The sequence below is a fragment of the Panthera onca genome, chromosome D4 (assembly GCF_046562875.1).
Source record: "Panthera onca isolate mPanOnc1 chromosome D4, mPanOnc1 haplotype 2, whole genome shotgun sequence".
NCBI lineage: Eukaryota > Metazoa > Chordata > Mammalia > Carnivora > Felidae > Panthera > Panthera onca.
The window spans coordinates 25777123-25796622 of record NC_138351.1 but is presented as its reverse complement, the minus strand read 5'-3'; the positions used below and the strand labels follow the sequence as shown (position 1 = coordinate 25796622).

The 19500-nt window shown below is 41.7% G+C and overlaps 1 protein-coding gene and 1 long non-coding RNA gene across 3 annotated transcripts in view; one reads left to right on the top strand and one right to left on the bottom strand.

Annotated features, from left to right (window-relative positions):
- Positions 1-2904: 2904 nt before the first annotated feature.
- The window catches only part of LOC144614189 (uncharacterized), a 29073-nt gene continuing 12477 nt past the window's right edge, over positions 2905-19500 (bottom strand). Inside the window, exons 2-3 of the long non-coding RNA XR_013551819.1 lie at positions 4726-4902; positions 2905-3202 (exon numbers count right to left, since the gene is read on the bottom strand). This is a non-coding gene — a long non-coding RNA (uncharacterized LOC144614189). The remainder of the gene's footprint in view (positions 3203-4725; positions 4903-19500) is intronic.
- Positions 4144-15705, top strand: QNG1 (Q-nucleotide N-glycosylase 1). 2 transcript variants are annotated; one of them, XM_060609978.3, is made up of 4 exons: positions 4144-4774; positions 5284-5543; positions 10749-10944; positions 14883-15705. In XM_060609978.3, the coding sequence occupies exons 1-4, from the start codon at positions 4438-4440 to the stop codon at positions 15113-15115; spliced, it is 1026 nt and encodes a 341-aa protein (XP_060465961.1). In that variant the 5' UTR covers positions 4144-4437; the 3' UTR covers positions 15116-15705. The 2 variants fall into 2 exon arrangements, with proteins under 2 accessions (XP_060465961.1, XP_060465962.1); XM_060609979.3 differs by having other exon boundaries at positions 4149-4318.

Here is a 19500-nt window from a genome sequence, read left to right as displayed (position 1 = left end):
CACTCTGTTCCTAAGCCAAAGCCTATAGATGGAACACTTCACACAAAATAAGAAGAGAAAGAACTTCAAATGGTACTAAGAAAACCAGGATAATATAATGCCCCAGAAGCGAAGGGTGAATTTCAAGGAAGTGGTCAATTTTATCTTATTTTTTTAAATGTTTTTTAATGTTTATTCATTTTTGAGAGACAGAGACAGAGCACAAGCAGGGGAGGAGCAGAGAGAGAGAGAGGGAGACACAGAATCCAAAGCAGGCTCCAGGCTCTGAACTGTCAGCACAGAGCCCAATGTGGGGCTCGAATTCACTGACTACAAGATCATGACCTGAGCTGAAGTCGGATGCTTAACCGACTGAGCCACCCAGGTGCCCTGGAAGTGGTCAATTTTAAATGCTATAAATGGATTAATCAAAAAGAAAAGAAACAGAGGAAACTTGCACAGTAGTGAACCATCTCTTTTCTGTTAACCTTTCTTGGGGCTTTAGTCTATTGATCACTTCAATAGAGTCAGGGGAAATGAAAATAATACAGATGTCCTATCTTCAAAAATCCACTTTACATTCCTCCTTCTGTATGTATGAAAAACTACAGCCTCCTCTCTAGCAATGTCTACTGTCCATACGATGCTCTAGCCAACTTTTGCAACTTTTCCTCCAGAGTACCTCTTAACCCGCTGTTTTCTTTTCTTTTCTTTTCTTTTCTTTTCTTTTTTTTTTTTCATGCTCATTTATTTATTTTGAGAGAGAGAGAGAGAGGGGGAAGGAGGGAGAGAGAGAGAGAGAATGAGAGAATGAGCTGGGGAGGAGCAAAGCGGAGGAATAGAGAGAGAGGAAGAGAAAGAATCCCAAACAGGCTCCATGATTCCAGCTCAGAGAGAGCCTATCATGGGGTTTGATCTCACGAACCCTGACAACACAACTTAAGCCTGATACTTAACCAATTGAGCCAACCAAGTGCCCATTAACCCACTATTGCTGTAAGTTTCTGCCATACCTTATCATGACAGAAAACAGAAGATGTAGCAGTGATTGTTGCCAAAGCTTGACATTTAATGTAGCTATTCAGAATGATGGCCTTCTTGATGACTAGAACAGTTTAGCTTGGATACTGTTTAGGAGTAGAGGGAAAGGTGATGGGGACAGAACATCATTGATCAAGGCTCCTCTCTCTGTTAACCTTGAAAATGCAAGCTTAGGGAGTATTTAGAGGTCATCTTGATCTCTTCAAAAGCCTATGCCTGTGGGTAGAGCTGCTGGCAAAGATTTTCAAAAGAAATAAACTCAGCCAGACTGTTCCTTTGGCTCTTTGCCCCTTTTATTTTCATCATCCTTTCTGTGGACACAATGCCCATCCTACAACCATAAAGACAAAAGTCATATACGAGGGAGAGTAAGACCAAAAGCAAGGAGCCTAGTTCCTTGCTGACATTCTCAAATGGCTGCATCAGCCCTGGAGTGCCTACCTCTGGATTTATTATATAGGAAAATCCCCTTTTTATTTAGTCACTATAGCCCGGTTTTCTGTCGAAGTACAATACTACCCAGCCATTTGATTGTCCGCCTTCCTCACCAGATCATGAGACGTCAGCAACCACATCTATATTTGCTACCTGTAAGATAGGAAGCTTTCATAGGAAGTTCTAGAAAACTCAAAATTGCCTTAAACTATAAGGAAGTTTAACTCACGTAACGAGATCCAAAAGTGAGATAGACTTAAAAGTTGACATAATTCAGGGGTACCTGGCTGGCTCAGTCAGTTAAGTGTCCACCTCTTGATTTTGGCTCAGGTCATGGTCTCACAGTTCATGGGGTTGAGCCCTGCATCTGGCTCTGCACTGAAAGCACAAAGTCTGATTGGGATTCTCTCTCTGCCGCTCTCTCTGCCCCCCACCTCAAAATAAGTAAACATGTTTAAAAAATCTTTAAAAAAACAAGTTGACATAATCCCATCACTCCAGCTCCATTACTCTGCTATTCTTTTTGCCTCCTCCGTGTGTTAACCTCACACACAGGTTGCCCGTCAAAAGGACGGTAGCAATTTCACACCTCATATCCAAGCTCAATCACGTCCAGAGGGAGCATGAATCACTTTCTAAGTTCTCCTGGAAAAGCTTTTCTGAAAGCATCCTACACACCTATCTTTGCAATTCACTGGGGTGAACTGGGAAACATATATGACCCTAACCCAGTCCCCCGCAAGAGGGTGAAATTGTCCTTAGACCAGTCCAGACCACTCCTGGAGCTCAGGACGCTAAGCTAAGTGAGCTGTAAGAGGGATTCCTGAACAACATCAGGATTCTGTTGGGAGGGAAGGAGGGAAAGAATGCTGAGTAGGTAAGGACTCCCTTTTTGTATTCCCAACACCTTGTATATTTTTGGGGAGCAGGGGAAGGCAAAAAAAAAATTTTTTTAATGTTTATTTATTTTTGAGAGCGACAGAGCATAAACAGGGGAGGGCAGAGAGAGAGGGAGACACAGAATCTGAAACAGGGTCCAGGCTCTGAGCCATCAGCACAGAGCCCGACGTGTGGCTTGAACCCATGAACCGTGACATTGTGACCTGAGCTGAGGTCGGACACATAACCAACTGAGCCATCCAGGTGCCCCTCGACACCTTGTATATTAAAAAAATAAACCCACCTACTGCGCAAAATGTATAATTTATCTCAACAATAAGTTGAGAGAAGGAAGCATGTTTTACTCATGTATACTACTCCTAGCGTTTAACTCAATATCCTGAACATAGTAGGAATTTAAATTGTTGGGTTTTTTCTGTCAATGAGAGGAAACAGCCTAAATTATATAACCGTCCTGGATTCTTTTGAGATTGCTAGATTTTTCTTGCTAATCAATCTCTTTGACTCCCATGACTTAGAGCTGCTGGGGTAGACAGGAAAAATACCAAGTCAACAGATTTACATTTATTCAACAACAATATTAATGTGCTGGTGACTTTGTCTGGAAAAGCAAATCATAGTGAAGTCCTTAAAGTTTCTTTTTCTTACCAAAATGAAGAAACTGGAGGGATGATGTTCTGCTTCTCTGGGGGCACAGTTATCAAACTTAAAAATTCCAAATCCTCCCCAAATTTTCCAATTCCAAGATTCCTTACTGTCAATAACTAGAGATGACTACTGTTGATTATTTTTAATAGTTGAGTTTCAAGGTGTGAACATTTCATATTATCCATGGAGATTTAAGTCTCTGAAGAAGAACAAAAATACATTTTTGTTCTATATGAAAATACATATACTAAATTTTCATCACTAGGCAAATTTGGATCATCACTAAACTGACTTGGGTACCTCTCTCCTCATCCTATTAAAAAATATTTTTTTTCAGTTTGGGTCTGTAAGGTGAGACTTCCTCTTAACAACGTCTTCTCAGCAGGGCTACTAATATAGTCACTACTTGACCTGAATGGTTGGCATTGGTGAGTTTGGTTCACAGAAAGTGCCCCAGAGCTGGGGATTGATGAACAAAGGTTTGAATCTCAACCCAGAACACTGCTGTCACCAGGGACTAACCACTGAACCATACAGCTCTGTCAAAACAAGGAACACAACCGCCGCTTTTGTCACAGCCAGGACTAAAAGAGTCAGTAAGTAAGCACAATTCCAGGCACATAATGTTAACCTAACAATTTAATACACTTGTTTTCTCATCCATTTCTCCAAATTTCCCAACTAATCCTAAACGTCCATATGGCCTCCAAATGGGCCAGGAATTTAGCACGAGAGGCGTGCCTGGGAAATGGAGTTGTGGGGGACCCGTCAATCCGTGTCGCAGCCTGGGGGCGATTCAGCCCCCTGCAACGACTGGCGCCGTCACGCTCGTCGCGGCCCAGGAACCCGGATGCTGGGGGTCGCCGAGGGCGTCTTGCCCCCACGTCACCCACCCTGAGAGGCGAGGGGCCGGGGCCGAAGGCAACGCTGCGCACCGCTCGCAGTCATCGCGACTCAGGCCACCGCTCCAAGCCGCAGTACCACGTGCCCGAAGAGAGGGTGCAAACGTGCACAAAATGGCGGAGCAGTACGCCGGGGCAGGAGGGAGGACAACTGCCTGCCAGCTCCCGCCGGACCCTCCGGCCAGTTTCCGGGTCTTCGGAACCGGAAACGGGTCCCAGGCGCGCGCCCGGGCGAGAGTGGGCGGGGCAGCCTTCCCGGAAGTGCCTCCCGTCGCGGCCGGGGGCGCGGCCCCGTGGCCTCCACTGTTCAGCCTCGGAGGGCGGTGGAGGGAGGGGCCCCAGAACACGGCCGCCCTGTCCGGTGTCAGGGCGGCTGGGCGAGGGCGGTACCCCGTTAGGGCAGCGATCCCACGGTGGGTAGGGAAGGAGAGCTGCAGAGGGACCCGCGCCCTTCCCCCGCTCAGAGAGGGAAGCGAGTTTGGCCAGCCGGCGGGTGAAAGCGACGTTCCCCAGTCCCAAAGGGAGGGGCGGAATGGACGGGCCCCTTCCTCCCCGGGAGTCTGCAAAATTCATTGCAGAGAACAGTCGGGATGTGTTCATCGACGGCGGAGGCGTGCGGAGGGTGGCCAAGCTGCTGCTCGCCAAGGCCTCGGGGCCCGAGCTGCGCCTGGGGGGCTGGAAGGCCCTTCACGAGCTGAATCCCAGGGCGGCCGACGAGGCCGCGGTCAACTGGGTGTTCGTGACAGACACGCTCAACTTCTCCTTCTGGTCTGAGCATGAGGAGCACAAATGTCTGGTGGGGTACAGGGGGAAAACGTACAGCGGGTACTGGTCCCTGTGCGCCGCGGTCAACAGAGCCCTCGACGAAGGTTGGTGCCCCCTGCCAGACCTGCGGCAGGGTTCGGTTCAGCGGGAGGGTCCCAAGGAGCGGGTCCGGCGTCTGGGTTAATACGGCGAACTTGAAGTTCTTCATTGCTTAAAGTGAAGCACTTCTTCTCTGTGTAAAATAGAAGTGTGAGAGGAGGCTGGCTATAAGTCCGTTCTCAGTGAGAAATGATCCTAATGTTCATCATCAGCACAGCTAAGAATAAAAGTCGGTTTCCTAAAGAAAATCACTTTGATGACATCTGAAGAACAAAGGGACACCTATAACATTTTATGCAGTCAAAATACATCTGATGTAATATGACAATTGTTAGAAACGGATGAATAAATACAGATGAGTAAATAAAAAATGCTTCTGATTTTTAAATTCTTCATCCACTTTTCGTGCATTCCTGTAACACTCATTTGCTCTCCTATTGTATGTTGTAAGAGCTAGGGTCTAATGGATATAAAAGTATGACATTGTTCCTCTGCATTTTCTTTTCTCCCTAAGGGATCCCGATAACTAGTGCTTCCTACTATGCCACAGTGACCCTGGATCAGGTTCAGCACATATTCCGTTCTGACACGGACGTTCCCATGCCTTTGATAGAAGAGAGGCATCGGATTCTTAATGAAACCGGGAAAATTCTGCTTGAGAAGTTTGAAGGCTCTTTTCTTAATTGTGTCCGAAAAAGTGAAAAAAGCGCTCAGAAGTTAATGCACCTGGTAGTCGAAAGCTTTCCTTCTTACAGAGATGTAACTCAGTATGAGGTGAGTTGCTTCTGTTGGAGATTTTAGAATTCTTAATTATCTTCTCCTAGTTAACTCTTTTACTTCCAGAACTACTTTTGAGAATAAACACTTAAAAGTTGAAGTTGCTTCCTTGTGGACAAGGAACAGGAACAAAATTGTTAAGTAGTGTTTCAAGAGGTTACTTCTTTTATGTTTTCTAGTTAGTGTGTTTCCTTTATTCTTTTGTTCCTTTTTCATTGTCCTTTTAAAATGTTTCAAACATAAAAAACACTGGACCTTCAATATGATGTTGCTACTCAGGAATAATGAGGGCCTTCTGGAACTTCCAAAAATTTAGTTCATTGGATGAAAATTAGAAAATATTTCTAAATTCTCTCTAATAAAAAGTAATTTTTGGCAGATCTAATGTATATATACATACTGTGTGTTTTCTTTTTCACACAGAATACTTTAACAGTGTTATTTATTTACTTTAAATAGATGATGTACTTTTTTTTTATTTAAAAAAAATTTTTTTTTACATTTATTTATTTTTGAGACAGAGACAGAGCATGAATGGGGGAGGGGCAGAGAGAGAGGGAGACACAGAATCGGAAGCAGGCTCCAGGCTCTGAGCCATCAGCCCAGAGCCCCGGGCTCAAACCCACGAACCGCGAGATCGTGACCTGAGCTGAAGTCGGACGCTTAACCGACCGAGCCACCCAGGCGCCCCGATGATGTACTTTTAAAATGGCTAACATTTGGTATACCCTCCCAGTATACACCCAGAGTCTGTTTTTGTAAATTTTTTTTTTAATTTTTTTTTTTAACGTTTATTTATTTTTGAGACAGAGAGAGACAGAGCATGAACAGGGGAGGAGCAGAGAGAGAGGGAGACACAGAATCTGAAACAGGCTCCAGGCTCTGAGCTGTCAGCACAGAGCCTGACGCGGGGCTTGAACTCATGACCCATGAAATCATGACCTGAGCTGAAGTTGGACACTTAACCGACTGAGCCACCCAGGCATCCTGATCGTTGGACTCTTGATTTCCACTCAGGTCAAGGTCATGATCCCAGGATTGTGATCCCAGGCTGGAGAGCCCCGTGTTGTGCTTGGTGCTGGGCATGGAGCCTACTTAAGATTCTCTCTTTCTCTCTCCTTTCTGCCCCTCTTGTCCACTTGTACTCGCTCTCTCTCCAAAGTAAAAATGGATAAATAAGTAACATAAAAATTAAAAAAAAAAAGATATGTAAATAATAAGGGGCACCTGGGGTGTGTAATTCTTGATCTTGGGGTTGTAAGTTTGAGCCCCTCATTGGGTGTGGAGATTGCTTAAAAGTAAAATCTTCAAAAGTTAGTTAATTAAATAAAAGATACGTAAATAATTGAAGTACTTTGAGAAGTTAACTCCAAATCTGGAGGAATTCTGGACCTTTTGGGACTACTTTTGAATTTCAGAAAGTGTTAAAATTAAATGTATGTTTTTATTCATGTTTTAGAATTTTCTAATTGCAAGAGTATAACATGTTTATTATGGCATTTGAAAAGTACAGAGAAGCAGTCTCTATTCTACCAGGAGGTAATCACTGTTCATAATTTGGTCTTTCTACATGTGTGTGTTTGTGTGAATGTCTATACCATGGGCTGGGGACAGTTAGGATCATGCTGTATAAACTTTTAAAAGTCAACATATGAACATCTTTTCTATGTCAGTTCTTTCACAGCACAATTTTTTTCCATTTAAAAAAATATATTTTTAAAGCTTATTTTTACGAGAGAGAAGAGGGAGAGAGAGAGAGAGAGAGAGAGAGAGAGAAAGCGTGAGTGGGGGAGGGGCAGAGAGAGAGGGAAAGAGAGAATCCCAAGCAGGTTCCATGCTGTCAATGCAGAGCCCAATGTGGGGCTTGAGCCCACAAACCATGAGATCATGACCTGAGCCAAAGTTGGATGCTTAACCAACTGAGCCACCCACACACCTCACATAGTACCATTTTTAATGACTTCACAGTATTCCACTGTATGGCTATCCAATCCCATATTTATTTGCCCATATTTATTTGCCCATACTATTTTACCACAGTAATTCTATTTGATACACAGTTTTATTTTTTATTAAAAAAAATTTTTTTTTAACGTTTATTTATTTTTGAGACAGAGAGAGATAGAGCATGAACGGGAGAGGGTCAGAGAGAGAGGGAGACACAGAATCTGAAGCAGGCTCCAGGCTCTGAGCTGTCAGCACAGAGCCCGACGCGGGGCTCGAACCCACGAACTGCGAGATCGTGACCTGAGCTGAAGTCGGAAGCTTAGCCGACTGAGCCAACCCAGGCGCCCCCACAGTTTTATTTTTTTAACTGAATTTTATGTCTTGTTGTGTTCAGTTGTATGTGATAATAAGCAATACTGCACAATAGTTTAACACTTGTAATTATTTTCTTAGAATGGAATCTTAGTAGTGGAATTGCTGAGTCAGAGCATGGCCTGGATTTTCAGACTTGTAATAATACATAAAAATGCTAACGGTTCTCCAAAAAGATAATAACAAAGATGATCAGCAGCAGCATATGAGAATGCCCTTTTCCTGGCCCCTTCATAACATGGTTATGGTATTGGTTGCTATGTTTTTAAATCTTTAACAAGTTGCATAAAATAGTCACAATTGTTTTTCGTCAATATTTATTTACTGAGATTATCATTTGTTTTTAAACATTATAAATAAACTGATAAAATTAGAAAGTTTAAATGCAGACAGATTTAGATTAGGGATTTCCTAACCCGGCTGTATTCTAGAGTCAGTCAAGAAGCTTTAGAATTCAGATACTGTATATGTACTTCCAAAGCAGCTCTGAATTAGATTATTTGGTAACCATGTTAAAAGTCCTAATAAATTGCTTTCCTTAGGTGATAGTCTTTACTCTGACATACTGATAAACATACATGAAAACAAGAACTTTTTTGATATTTTAATCAATAACATTTTATGTTTCTCTTAAACATTTGTAATTTTTGACCTTTCTAATTTGTTCATGATAAATTTATTGAAGAAAATCAACTCATGGTCATGGATTTTTTTCATTGATAATTTTTTATGAAGTTACTATTTTGAAAATATTCACAAAGAAATATTATAGAACACATAGGGAATTGTTATTTTGGATTTGCTGGTATTTTCAGTGAGATCAATTAATATTTTAGAGATGAAGACTCTGATTACTAAAATCATTTGATTACTCAAACCATATCAGCTTGTTAAGAAAATGTTTTATTGATGACTTGAATTTGTTTTTAGATTCCTCACTTGAATCTTATGTTTTGTTTTGTTTTTTCATTTTAAGGTATTATAATCTAATCTTTGTGATATCCTAGTTGGCTACCATGGCAACAGTGGTCATGATGTGACAATTTATGTTTTGTTCCATGCTAGCACTGATTTTGTTACATAAGTCGGGTTCTTATATTTTTCTAGTTTGACCTGTGAATCTTGTTAAAAACAGGAGACAATAGCTTTTATCTATTACAGAAAGCATGATGTATTAATTGTGTCTGATATACAATTTTATTCTGGGTTTTCTTCTATTTTGTTTTTTAAAAAAATGTTAATGTTTTTTATTTAATTTGAGAAAGAGCATGTGTGCGAGTGAGGGAGGGGCAGAGAGTAAGAGTCAGAATCCCAAGCAGGCTCTGCACTGTCGGCACAGACCCCGACACAGGGTTAGATCTCATAAACTGTGAAATCGTGACCTGAGATAAAATCAAGAGTCAGACGCTTAACTGACTGAACCACCCAGGTGCCCCCACAATTTTGTTTTGTATATTAACTTTTATGTCTTGCTCGTCAATATACTAGACTTGAATATAAACCTAGTTCCCAAATGTAAGTCCAGTCCAACAATTGCCAGCCTGTCATATTTTGATAGGTTTGGGAATGTTATTCCCAAACGATGTAGGGATACTTCTTAATGGTGATTTGTTCCACCCCCCCACCACCCCCACCCCCTGCAGCATTCAATTTAATTTACAGACTTTACATCATGTCAGAAAATGAGCATATGTGTTTGCCCTGGAAAACAAAATACTGAATTTCTTAAAGGTGGCCTTAAACAATTTACTTAGTAAAAGTAGGTCTGGATTGATTGCAGTGGGTATACCTTAAGGTCAGGCAATGTTAAGTTATTTCTCACTGGGACAAAGTATCATTGGAAGTGTTTTTTGGTTTTGTTTTGTTTTGCTTGTAAGTAAAGGAATCTGTATTATCATCCTAAGGAATTTTCACATGGAGCCTTTCCTTGAAGAATTTAATTTCATTTTTTACTTACTTCCATTCTCTTACTTAACACATTCTCCAAGGTGGTCAGGACAAATTTTGGGAGCCAGTAATACTGATTATTTTCCTTTAGCAGACAAGCAGTTATAAAAGATGATTTGAGATTATTACCTTTGGTATTAGGACTAGGAGTAGATTCTAATTCTAATCTGTGTTTTGGTATTAGGACTAGGAGTAGATTCTAATTCTAATCTGGGTTTTTCCATAGTTTATACTGATCTGTATTTGTACTTTTATGGAGAACTTTTTAGTTAAGTTATAACCCAATATCCTATAATGCATGGCTAAATTTGTTTCTTCCTTGTGTAAATATAATTGGAAGGTAGTTTTGTTCTGTGGGTTTACAAATTGATATTGACTGTTTCCAGAAAGGTAGGCTTGATAAATTCTGGCTGTTCAGCAGTTATGTCTTTATCTCTGAAGCAAGTTAATCTGAAAGATAATAGTTAAAAAAATGAATGTTGTGATTCTCTTCAGAGGTGAGTTTAAGGATGATTGTTTTCCTCTTTATACTCTTCTGTATTTTACACAATTGATGGGAATTATGTTCTAATCAGAAAAATTTAAGAAACTGTCTAAATAAATGCTGTCTAGCCATTAAAAAGAATAAGCAGGTGGGTTATAGTGGTGCAGAAATATGTATGTGAAGTAATGTCATTGAAAAGGAACACTAAATAATACCACAATTACCACAATTATATTTTATGTGCCTTGAAAAATCTAGGAAGTAAATTTGGAGTGAAAGATAATTTAATATTTATTAGACTCCCTTTTTCTTCTAGTCAAGGTCTATAAATTCTCACCAACAGTAAAATTATTGCAGCCTTGAAAAATGTTTTCAATGCGTGCCTTTCTTTTTATAGCATGCATAAAGCTTTCAGATACCCAGGTAGCATTTATATTTTTTTCATTCATCAGGGGAAGAAAATTTCTTTCTACAAACGGGCCCAAATCCTCGTGGCAGATACGTGGAGTGTGTTAGAAGGAGAAGGAGACGGCTGCTTTAAGGACATCTCCAGTATCACCATGTTTGCTGACTATAGATTACCTCAGGTTCTTGTGCACCTGGGAGCCCTGAAATACTCAAAGGAACTACTGGAGAAGCTTCTCAAAGGTTTGCCAACTTAATTAAGACGGTCTTTCTTATCTAGTTTCTTTCACAGAAGTTCTCCTTTCCTTTAAAAAATAAAAATAAAAAAGCACTTGTTTAGTGTTAAAAGCACATGTAAAGAAAAATGCTAGGGTAATTGAAATACAGAGAAAATTGCTTTTGGTTGTTGTTTACACTGCAACGGAATATGGCTATTGTAGGAAATTGTGCCGTTTGGACATTATGATTTCAGGGCCTCACAATAAAATGAAACCCAAATTTCTTTGACACGAAGGTGTGCAACACTGAAGTCCTGAAGGTGCAGTATCTGAAGAGTGTTAGTTAAGCACTGAAGAGCACACTATATTGTGAAATGTGAGGTGGGCTGAGAGGGAATATGCAGTGGGTTTCAAGTCAGGAGTCCCCAGGGTCTGCCGCTGGGTTACCTTGCTTAAGTGACTCACTTTTCTAGGCTTATTTATTTACCATTATTGGATTTGAGGAATCATTCTCAAGAGTGGGAGCCTTATTATAATAGATGAGTATAGATAATTGTGTGAAAATTAGCTTTTTGGTGGTTTTTTTTTAAATTTTAAAAATTTTTTTTTTTTTTTTGAGAGAGAGAGAGAGAGAGAGAGAGAGAGAGAGAGAGACCGCGAACGGGGGAAGGGCAGAGAGAGAGGGAGACAGAGGATCTGAAGCAGGCTCTACACTGACAGCAGAGAGCCCAATGCGGGGCTCGAACTCATGAACCGTGAGATCATGACTTGAGCTGAAGCTGAATGCTTAACTGACTGAGCCACCCAGGTGACCCAGCTTTTTGTGTTTTAAACATTTCTGTGTATAAGAAAAATAATTACATAATTTTCACATTAATTTATCTCTTTGGGATGCAATCTTTTCAGCTACTCTTTATTTTTAAAAGCAAGTAGTTTTTATGCCTAACTTTCTCTTGTGAAATAAATTTCAATCACCCAAAACAGGAATAACACAGAATATAAAGGTACCATTGTTGCCGTGGTTGTTTCTACCAGTTTTTTATGCTGCCTTGGGCCATCCATTTTGTCCCTCTGTTTCTTCATTTGAAACATCACAAGCTATTTTGTGTCATAATGCTCACAGCCTGGATCATTAATTGCTGGATACCTTAAACATTTAAGCATTCAGGGCTTCTTTTCCATGTAGCCATATGCAGCTGATCTTTTTTTGGTGTATACACTGCTCGCCCCTATCCGTAAACATGCTCTTGCCTGGTTTCCCTCACCCAAATTCTCTTTTTTCCAATTCAAATCCTACACGCCCGCAGGGGCTTAGCTCAAATGCTGCCTCCTCCGCCTAGCTTTTTCCAGCTCTTCATAATTTGTCCATCTCCTTCTGAATGTATGTAGCACCCAGTTGTCTCTGCTACCGTGAGGAAAACCCTGCTGAGGAGGGATCACCGGCATAGCTGAACAGAGTTGTCTGAACATTCTTGTGCCGTCCACTTCAATTCCCAAGGCCATTTCCCAGGCATCCAGCTGCAACTGTCCAGCTTCTGAAAGGCTGTTCTTTCATCCTTAGCCAGTCTGACGTAGCGTGAACTAATTTCTCTGCCTCTTAGTTTATTTAAGCAAAGTTGGGATTTTTTTCCAAAAGTACTTTCCTAGCAAACTAGAGAAACAAACTATAAACATAAAGGAGTACACACTAGTATAGTACACTAAGTTTTAAAAACTAAAGTGAAATCTAGAACCAGGTAGCTTGACTAGATGAGGTAGAACCTTCCTTAACTGGTCTTCAGTGATACTTCTTCCAGATTTGAGTTGTGCTACACACTTATATTGTTTTTCCTCTCTTTTCTTCTGAATATCTCCAGGGCAGCCCTTGGAAGACCTACCCAGATTTCTGTCCATTTTTTTTTTTTTTTTTTAAATAAATGTGGTCTCTTCACTGTAGTATGAATTTAGATGTTGTTTCTGTCCATTTTATCTTTAACCCCTCTTCATCAAAGGCATATTTTTTTAACCATTTATAAATACTGTGCAATTTGGCTAAATTTATACTCTTCACTGTGATTCTAGGGCTGACACCAGTCATGGCATTTAAGGCCCACCCTAATCCCGTATGACCTTATTTTAACTTGATCACATCTGCAAAGATCCTATTTACAAGTAAGGACACATTCACATGTACCAGGAGTTAAGACTTGAATGTGACTTTTTGGGGGACACAGTTCAACATAGTTATTTACTGGATGGAGTGGATATAAGTAACACCATTTTGTTTTTTAACGTTTACTCATTTATGAGAGAGAGAGAGACAGAATGCAAGCAGAGGTGGGGTAGAGAGAGAGGGAGACACAGAATCCGAAGCAGGCTCCAGGCTCTGAGCTGTCAGCACAGAGCCCGACATGGGGCTCAAACTCAAGAACCATGAGATCATGACCAGAGCCAAAGTCAGATGCTTAACTGACTGAGCCACCCAGGCGCCCCTAAGCAATACCATTTAAGACTGGAGGTGACAGAGTGGAACCTAGTGGGGCTGGGGCATTGCCCTACTTTTCAGTGGATCACAGGGCCTCTTAGGTACTCTGAAGCTCTGTGCTAGGGTGCAGATTGGTGGCCAGAGGCCAAATGTAACCTGCAGGTGTGTTTTGTTTGTCCTCAACCATGTTTTGTTTTGTTTCTAAATGTTTATTTATTTATTTTTGACAGAGAGAGAGAGAGAGAGAGAGAGAGAGAGAGAGAGCCAGCAAGCATGAGCAGGGTGGGGCAGAGAGAGAGAGGGAGAGAGAGTCCAAGTAGGCTCTCTGCCATCAGCTCAGAGCCCTAAGCAGGGCTTGAATTCACGAACTGTGACATAATGACCTGAGACGAAATCAAGAGTTGGCTGCTTAACGGACCGGGCCACCCAGGTGCCCTGGACTCGACAGTGTTTTGAGCACTTGTAATTAGTTACTAACACTTGACAGATTTCACATGAAAATCAAGCTTTCTGACTTTTGTAAAAGTAGAGAAATGTGGACTTACCTTTAGAAAGGGCAGCACACATTCTCTACCTCACCAGTTTGCATCTGGCTGCTGCCTTCACTTACTCTGTCTCTCTGATCCTTACAGGCAGTTCAGTTGTTGAGCCCAGTTCTAGTCTCAGTGGCAAAACGTAGTCAATGCCCATCCTGCAGGATCAGATACACCCCGGAGTGGGGCACTGGAGAGACTGCAAGTCCTATGGGAGCTCTTGGCTACATATTAAGGCAGGGCTGGTGGAATGATCCTGAATCCAAAGAACAATGGTGGTTTTCCTTGCTCAGGTTAACAACTTTGATTTCCTGGGTTCTCCTTGATGCATTTAGGATGTACCTAAGACAATGTTCAATTTGTTTTTAGATGTTTATTTACTTTCGAGAGAGAGAGAGACAGCGTGAGTGGGGTGCGGGGGGCGGGGGGGGAGTGTCGTGCAGAGAGAGAGGGAGACACAGAATCCAGATCAGGTTCCAGGCTCTGAGCTGTCAGCACAGAGCCCGACTCGGGGCTCAAACTCAGAAGCTGTGAGATTATGACCTGAGCTGAAGTCGGACACTTAGCCTTCTGAGCCACCCAGGTGCCCCAACAATGTTCAATTTTCAAGTGGGGAAGGGAGGTATTGTTTTTTTGGTCCCCTTGGAGTCCCCCAAATTTTGTAATTTTTTTTCCTGGCTATCAAATCCAATTTTAAATCCTTTGTTTTCAAGAATTTAATAATCTTGCCATCATATTTTTAAATTTATGGTTACCCCAAATTCATGTAGCAAATATTTATTGGGGAGCTAGTATGTACAAGGTGCTACGCTAGGTCCCAGGAACATTAGGACAAGCCAGACAAGGTCCCTGCTCTTGTGGAACTTGTAATTTAGAATTAATGCCTATTTTAGAAGTGGTTTAAAGTCTAAGTAGATTTTATATCACTGACTTAGTGCTTCCTGCTCTGTTTTTCCCCCCTTGCAGGAGAAATGCTCTCGTATGGGAATAGGCAAGAGGTGGAAATCAGAGGGTGCTCACTGTGGTGTGTTGAATTGATCCGGGATTGTCTTCTGGAGCTTATTGAAAACAAGGGTGAAAAAACCAGTGGCGAGATCAATTCCATTCTTCTGGATTATTACTTGTGGGACTATGCCCGTGACCACAGGGAAGATATGAAGGGAATTCCATTTCATCACACACGTTGTATTTATTACTGATCCAAAGTGTAAACTGACCCAAAGAAAACTCCTTGCATTTTTATATCCCATAATCACTTGCACAGTTGTGCCTTGGTACTAAGAGAAGGTGGCAGAGGTTATAGCAACAAGAAAATTGATTACCAAGTCTCACTTAAAAAAAAAATGTTTCCTGACATATCACTCTGTATTCCCAACTTTGCCTTCTTGTTGAGTTTTGGTCATATTTTCTCTTTCTGTGGACACATGACAGGAGTGTGAAGGAACTGTAATGCTTTCTTTAAATCTCAGATTTCTTAAAATGAATCATGCTTTATAATGTGATTACTCTTCAGTGATAATATTTCATCCATTCAACTGGTATTTTTCCTCAAGATGTGGTAATTTCCTACATACTTTAATCATGTGATATGACGGGGGGTGAGGGGGTAGGGTCTTTGCTGTCTGAATGCTGCTGCTCTCGTACAAATCAATCTTGACAGCTAATTTTAAACGTTTTATTGGTATTGACAGTGGGTTTTGCAGCTTAGGAGATCTGTCTAGAATTCTTTTTTTTTTTTTCCAGAGCCACTATACTGAAATTGAATAAAGATTTTAAAATTTTTTCTTAAGCCTGGAATGGATTATTTCATTAAAATAGAATTTACTACATATAATTTTAAAAGGTTTACAGATTTGATTATTTACTTTATGTTACAGAAATCTCAATATCTACCAAGCACTCATTTCCCACCTTTACCCCCCCCCCACCTTCCTTCCAACATAATCTTGGTTTTTGTTAGTTACCAACCTTGTCAGCTCACCCTGACTTTGTGTGAATGAGAAAAGACATCCTTTCCCCAAGCACTTTACTGCCATCTGCTGAAAATTGATCATAATAATCCTACAAGTGGCAATGAGTGGAGGTGAATGCCCCTCCCAGCCCCCTTTGTTGTGCACTGCACAACTTGCACCACCGTGCTTCTGTTTCCATCCCTCCCCTACCATGACTCGGGAAGGTGATCCCATCCCCATTTCCAAAGGTGGACCCTACTGAATATGAATGGTTTACTCGTGATAATCCTATCCTCTGCCTGTGATTGCTTTAGTAGTGGGTATCTAATTTCATTCTGGCCAGAGACATCAAAGGGGAAGTCTGCAGGGCAGCTTCTGGAAAAAGGTTTCTTCACTTTGAAGAAAGAGAACTAGGAGAAGGTCCCTCTTCCTCTGAGCAGAAGCTGTAGTAGCCATTGTATGGAGCCAGAGCCCCGCTACACCTGCCCTTCCTGAACCTGTCCTAGCTAAGGACGTCATTCCTGAGATAATAAACACATTACTTTATTATTGCTATCATTTTGAATTAGCCTTCTGAACTTGTACTAGAAAATATCACAACTAATAGTTTCCAATTTAACCTGCTCTCAGGAGACTCCTTCTGCGTCCCTTCCTGCACCTCTCCCTGTCCTGCTTATCCCTGTGCCCTTTCTTTCCTTTCCTCTTTTTTCTCTCTTCCCCCTCCTCCCTTTATCCTGCCTCTCCCTCTCCCTCCTCTCCTGTTTCCTCTCTCCTTCCTCCTCCAGGCCTACTCCATCATGTAAAGACAGGGAAAGTAGCCCAGGGCTACATGGTGCTCTCTGGTGTCCAAGACAGCTATCTCTTCTTTTGTGCCACTGAGCATAGCTTGGACTCATGACCCAAGATGACTGCATTCTAATCTAGGCAGCAGGACTTAAGAAGCAATGAAGCTGAAGAGTGCAAGTGTTGCCAGGAAGGTTCTAGCAGCTACCACATGCGTTTTTGCTTTCGTGTCACCGACTAGAACTTAGTCATATGACCACAACTCACTGCCAGAGAGGGCAGGAAAGTAGTCCGTATTCTGGGCATTGTGTACCAGCCAAGCTCTGGAAGAAGTATGGATGGATATCAGCAAATAGCAAGTTTTCACCACCATGCCTGGATTTTGGAACTTTCATACCTGATACAGGCTAAGAATTTAAATAACATTTCACCTGATGTGTTTAACAGCTGCTGATCAGTTTGCAGACCTATTATTTCACTGGGGATTGCAAAATAGTAATGTTCTAACATTCTTGGTTTTGTGGGTCTGGTGCAAGGATAACCACTCTTGATGGATTTGAGGGTAATCTGGGGAACATAATGAATGTGGAGCTGGCCACTGGCATTCTGGAAGATAAGAATATTGAAATAGGATCTGGAAATTTTTTTTTTTTTTTTTTTTGTCTCTTGTTTTGGTTGTGTTGATTCATTCTACACACCCTCTGAAAGATAGTTAATGTGCATGTGCACAGCCCCGGGAGTCCCCTCATCAGAGCCCTCCATCTAGAGACCACTTGGTTTACTGTCACTAGCATAGCTGGAGCATTAGTTCTTATTCTTTGATGACTCGGTTTCCTTTAGTAGCTTTTGCTTTGTAACAAGTTCAAAAACATTTTGGCCTTTTTTTTTTTCTTTCATATTTCACTAATTCTTCAGTGGCCGCCAGATGACTTGCCTGTATAAACTCAAGTACGTTAGCCATGGGACCAAGTCAGTGTCCTCCAGCCAAAGCAAGGGGGAGGATTTAAGAAGCCGCGTTCTCTCTAGATTGGGTGCTGTCAGAAAACGGCAATTCGACCCCTGGCTATCTCAATAAACCTTGTCTATAAGGAGGGCAGGCTAGAGCGAGGAAAGAGTTGGAATTGGTAAGACAGATGTCATTCACTTTAGCCAAGATAGAAGCACGTTTGGTACTATGTGCATGGCACCATGGCCTTGTTTTTGTCTGTGCTTGGACACATTTATCAAGGGGCCTTATTTCACCTCACTTTATCATAGTCTTGGGTAGTAACCTTGTCCGATGTGGGTGTTCTGGGGGATTGTGTTCAGCAGGAGCACACCACGTGGAGCTGTACCAGGCCAGCCTTCGTAAGGGGCTGTTTTTGACCCTTCTGCAGCCTTTAGCTTCCCCCTGATTAGTGCTAAAGAAATTAATAGATTTCATTCGATTGAATTCAGAAATCGTTTATTGGGCTCCTTCACTGTTCTCCCTCCCTTGAAGCTGAATGGGTAATAGTTTAATAACCTGGTTGAGGAGGTACAGGTTTCATGAGCCACAGTATGCTATTTAGGAATCAGCCCTGAGGCAACTGCACCTTCTTTTTCCTTGTGAGTCTGTAATCCATCTCTCCCAGATCTCTTAGATCACTTTTTTTTTTTTTTTTAATTTTGGTTTTAGGGGCACCTGGATGGCTCAGTCGGTTAAGCGTCCGACGGGCTCAGGTCATGATCTCACCGTTCGTGAGTTCGAGCCCTGCATAGGGCTATTTATCTGCTGTAAGCACAGAGCCCCCTTTGGATTCTGTGTCTCCCTCCCTCTCTCTGCCCCTCCCCTGTTCGTACTCTGTCTCTCTCTCTCTCTCTTTCAAAAATAAACATTAAAGAAATATTTTTAAACTTTGGTTTTCGATGCCACTATCAAAGACAAAACCTGAACAAGTAAGGGAATGGATCTCGTTCAGTATTTGCAATATGAAGGGCACCCCAGATCCAAAGACTAGAGTCCCTTGGCAGGGTGATGGTGGCCTAGCCTTTTATAGGGAGGAGTAGACAAGTTACAGGTGGGGGGATTTACAGGTGGGGTTGTTTTGCAACCAGAAGTCTCAGTTCACTGGACAGGATTTCCCAGTGATTATCTCCGTGTCTAGCTAGTTTCAGGGGGACAGACAGTTCTAATCTTAGGTAATCATTAACAATACAAAGAATGAGGAATTGGAGAGGCTGTGTCTGGCCTTGTTAGCAGGTTTAGGCAAAAGGGAAAAGATACATGTTGGACCCTGTCACAGGTGAACAAGGGAGACATGAGACTCAATAGTTAATCTTATTTAAGTCACTTAGAGAAGGGTGGTCCTTTTGGATAAACTGTTTCCCAGAACATAAAAGGGTGGGGGATTTCAAAAAACAAAAGGCTGGAGAGGGGCATGTAATAGGTCAACTTATAAGATATCGGAAAACTTATTGTATATAAGTTCGGCTTAAACTCACCTTTCATAAATAATTGAGATAAAAGGCTTATATAGTTCCCTACTAGGGTTATCGGAAATTACTAACCGCCCTATCTCACTTCTGTAACCTCGCCTGCTTGCTAAATAGATAACTTAGGATGCAAAACGCTTCCCCACCCCTTCTACCAAGATCTGGCCTAGGCAAGACCAACATGTAAAAAGTCACGTACTCGCTGCCCCGAGGCATCTTAGGTGTCTAAACTATGATTGATCATTTTAAACCCTCTTAGGACAAAGACCTTTAAATTGATAGGTTCCCGCCCAAACTAACGTCTGTGTGTCACAATATAATTGGCTACCATGAAATGTTGTAAATTGTAATTGGTTACGTATTGACTTGCTAAAATCCATATAAGCTCACTACTA

What these genes read in the sequence shown, in the direction of transcription:
- QNG1 (XM_060609978.3), top strand. Translation starts at nt 4,438, where the DNA reads ATGGACGGGCCCCTTCCTCCCCGGGAGTCTGCAAAATTCATTGCAGAG. An exon ending in CAACAGAGCCCTCGACGAAG is followed by an intron (nt 4,775 to 5,283) that starts GTTGGTGCCCCC and finishes TTTCTCCCTAAG; the next exon opens with GGATCCCGATAACTAGTGCT. An exon ending in GAGATGTAACTCAGTATGAG is followed by an intron (nt 5,544 to 10,748) that starts GTGAGTTGCTTC and finishes TTCATTCATCAG; the next exon opens with GGGAAGAAAATTTCTTTCTA.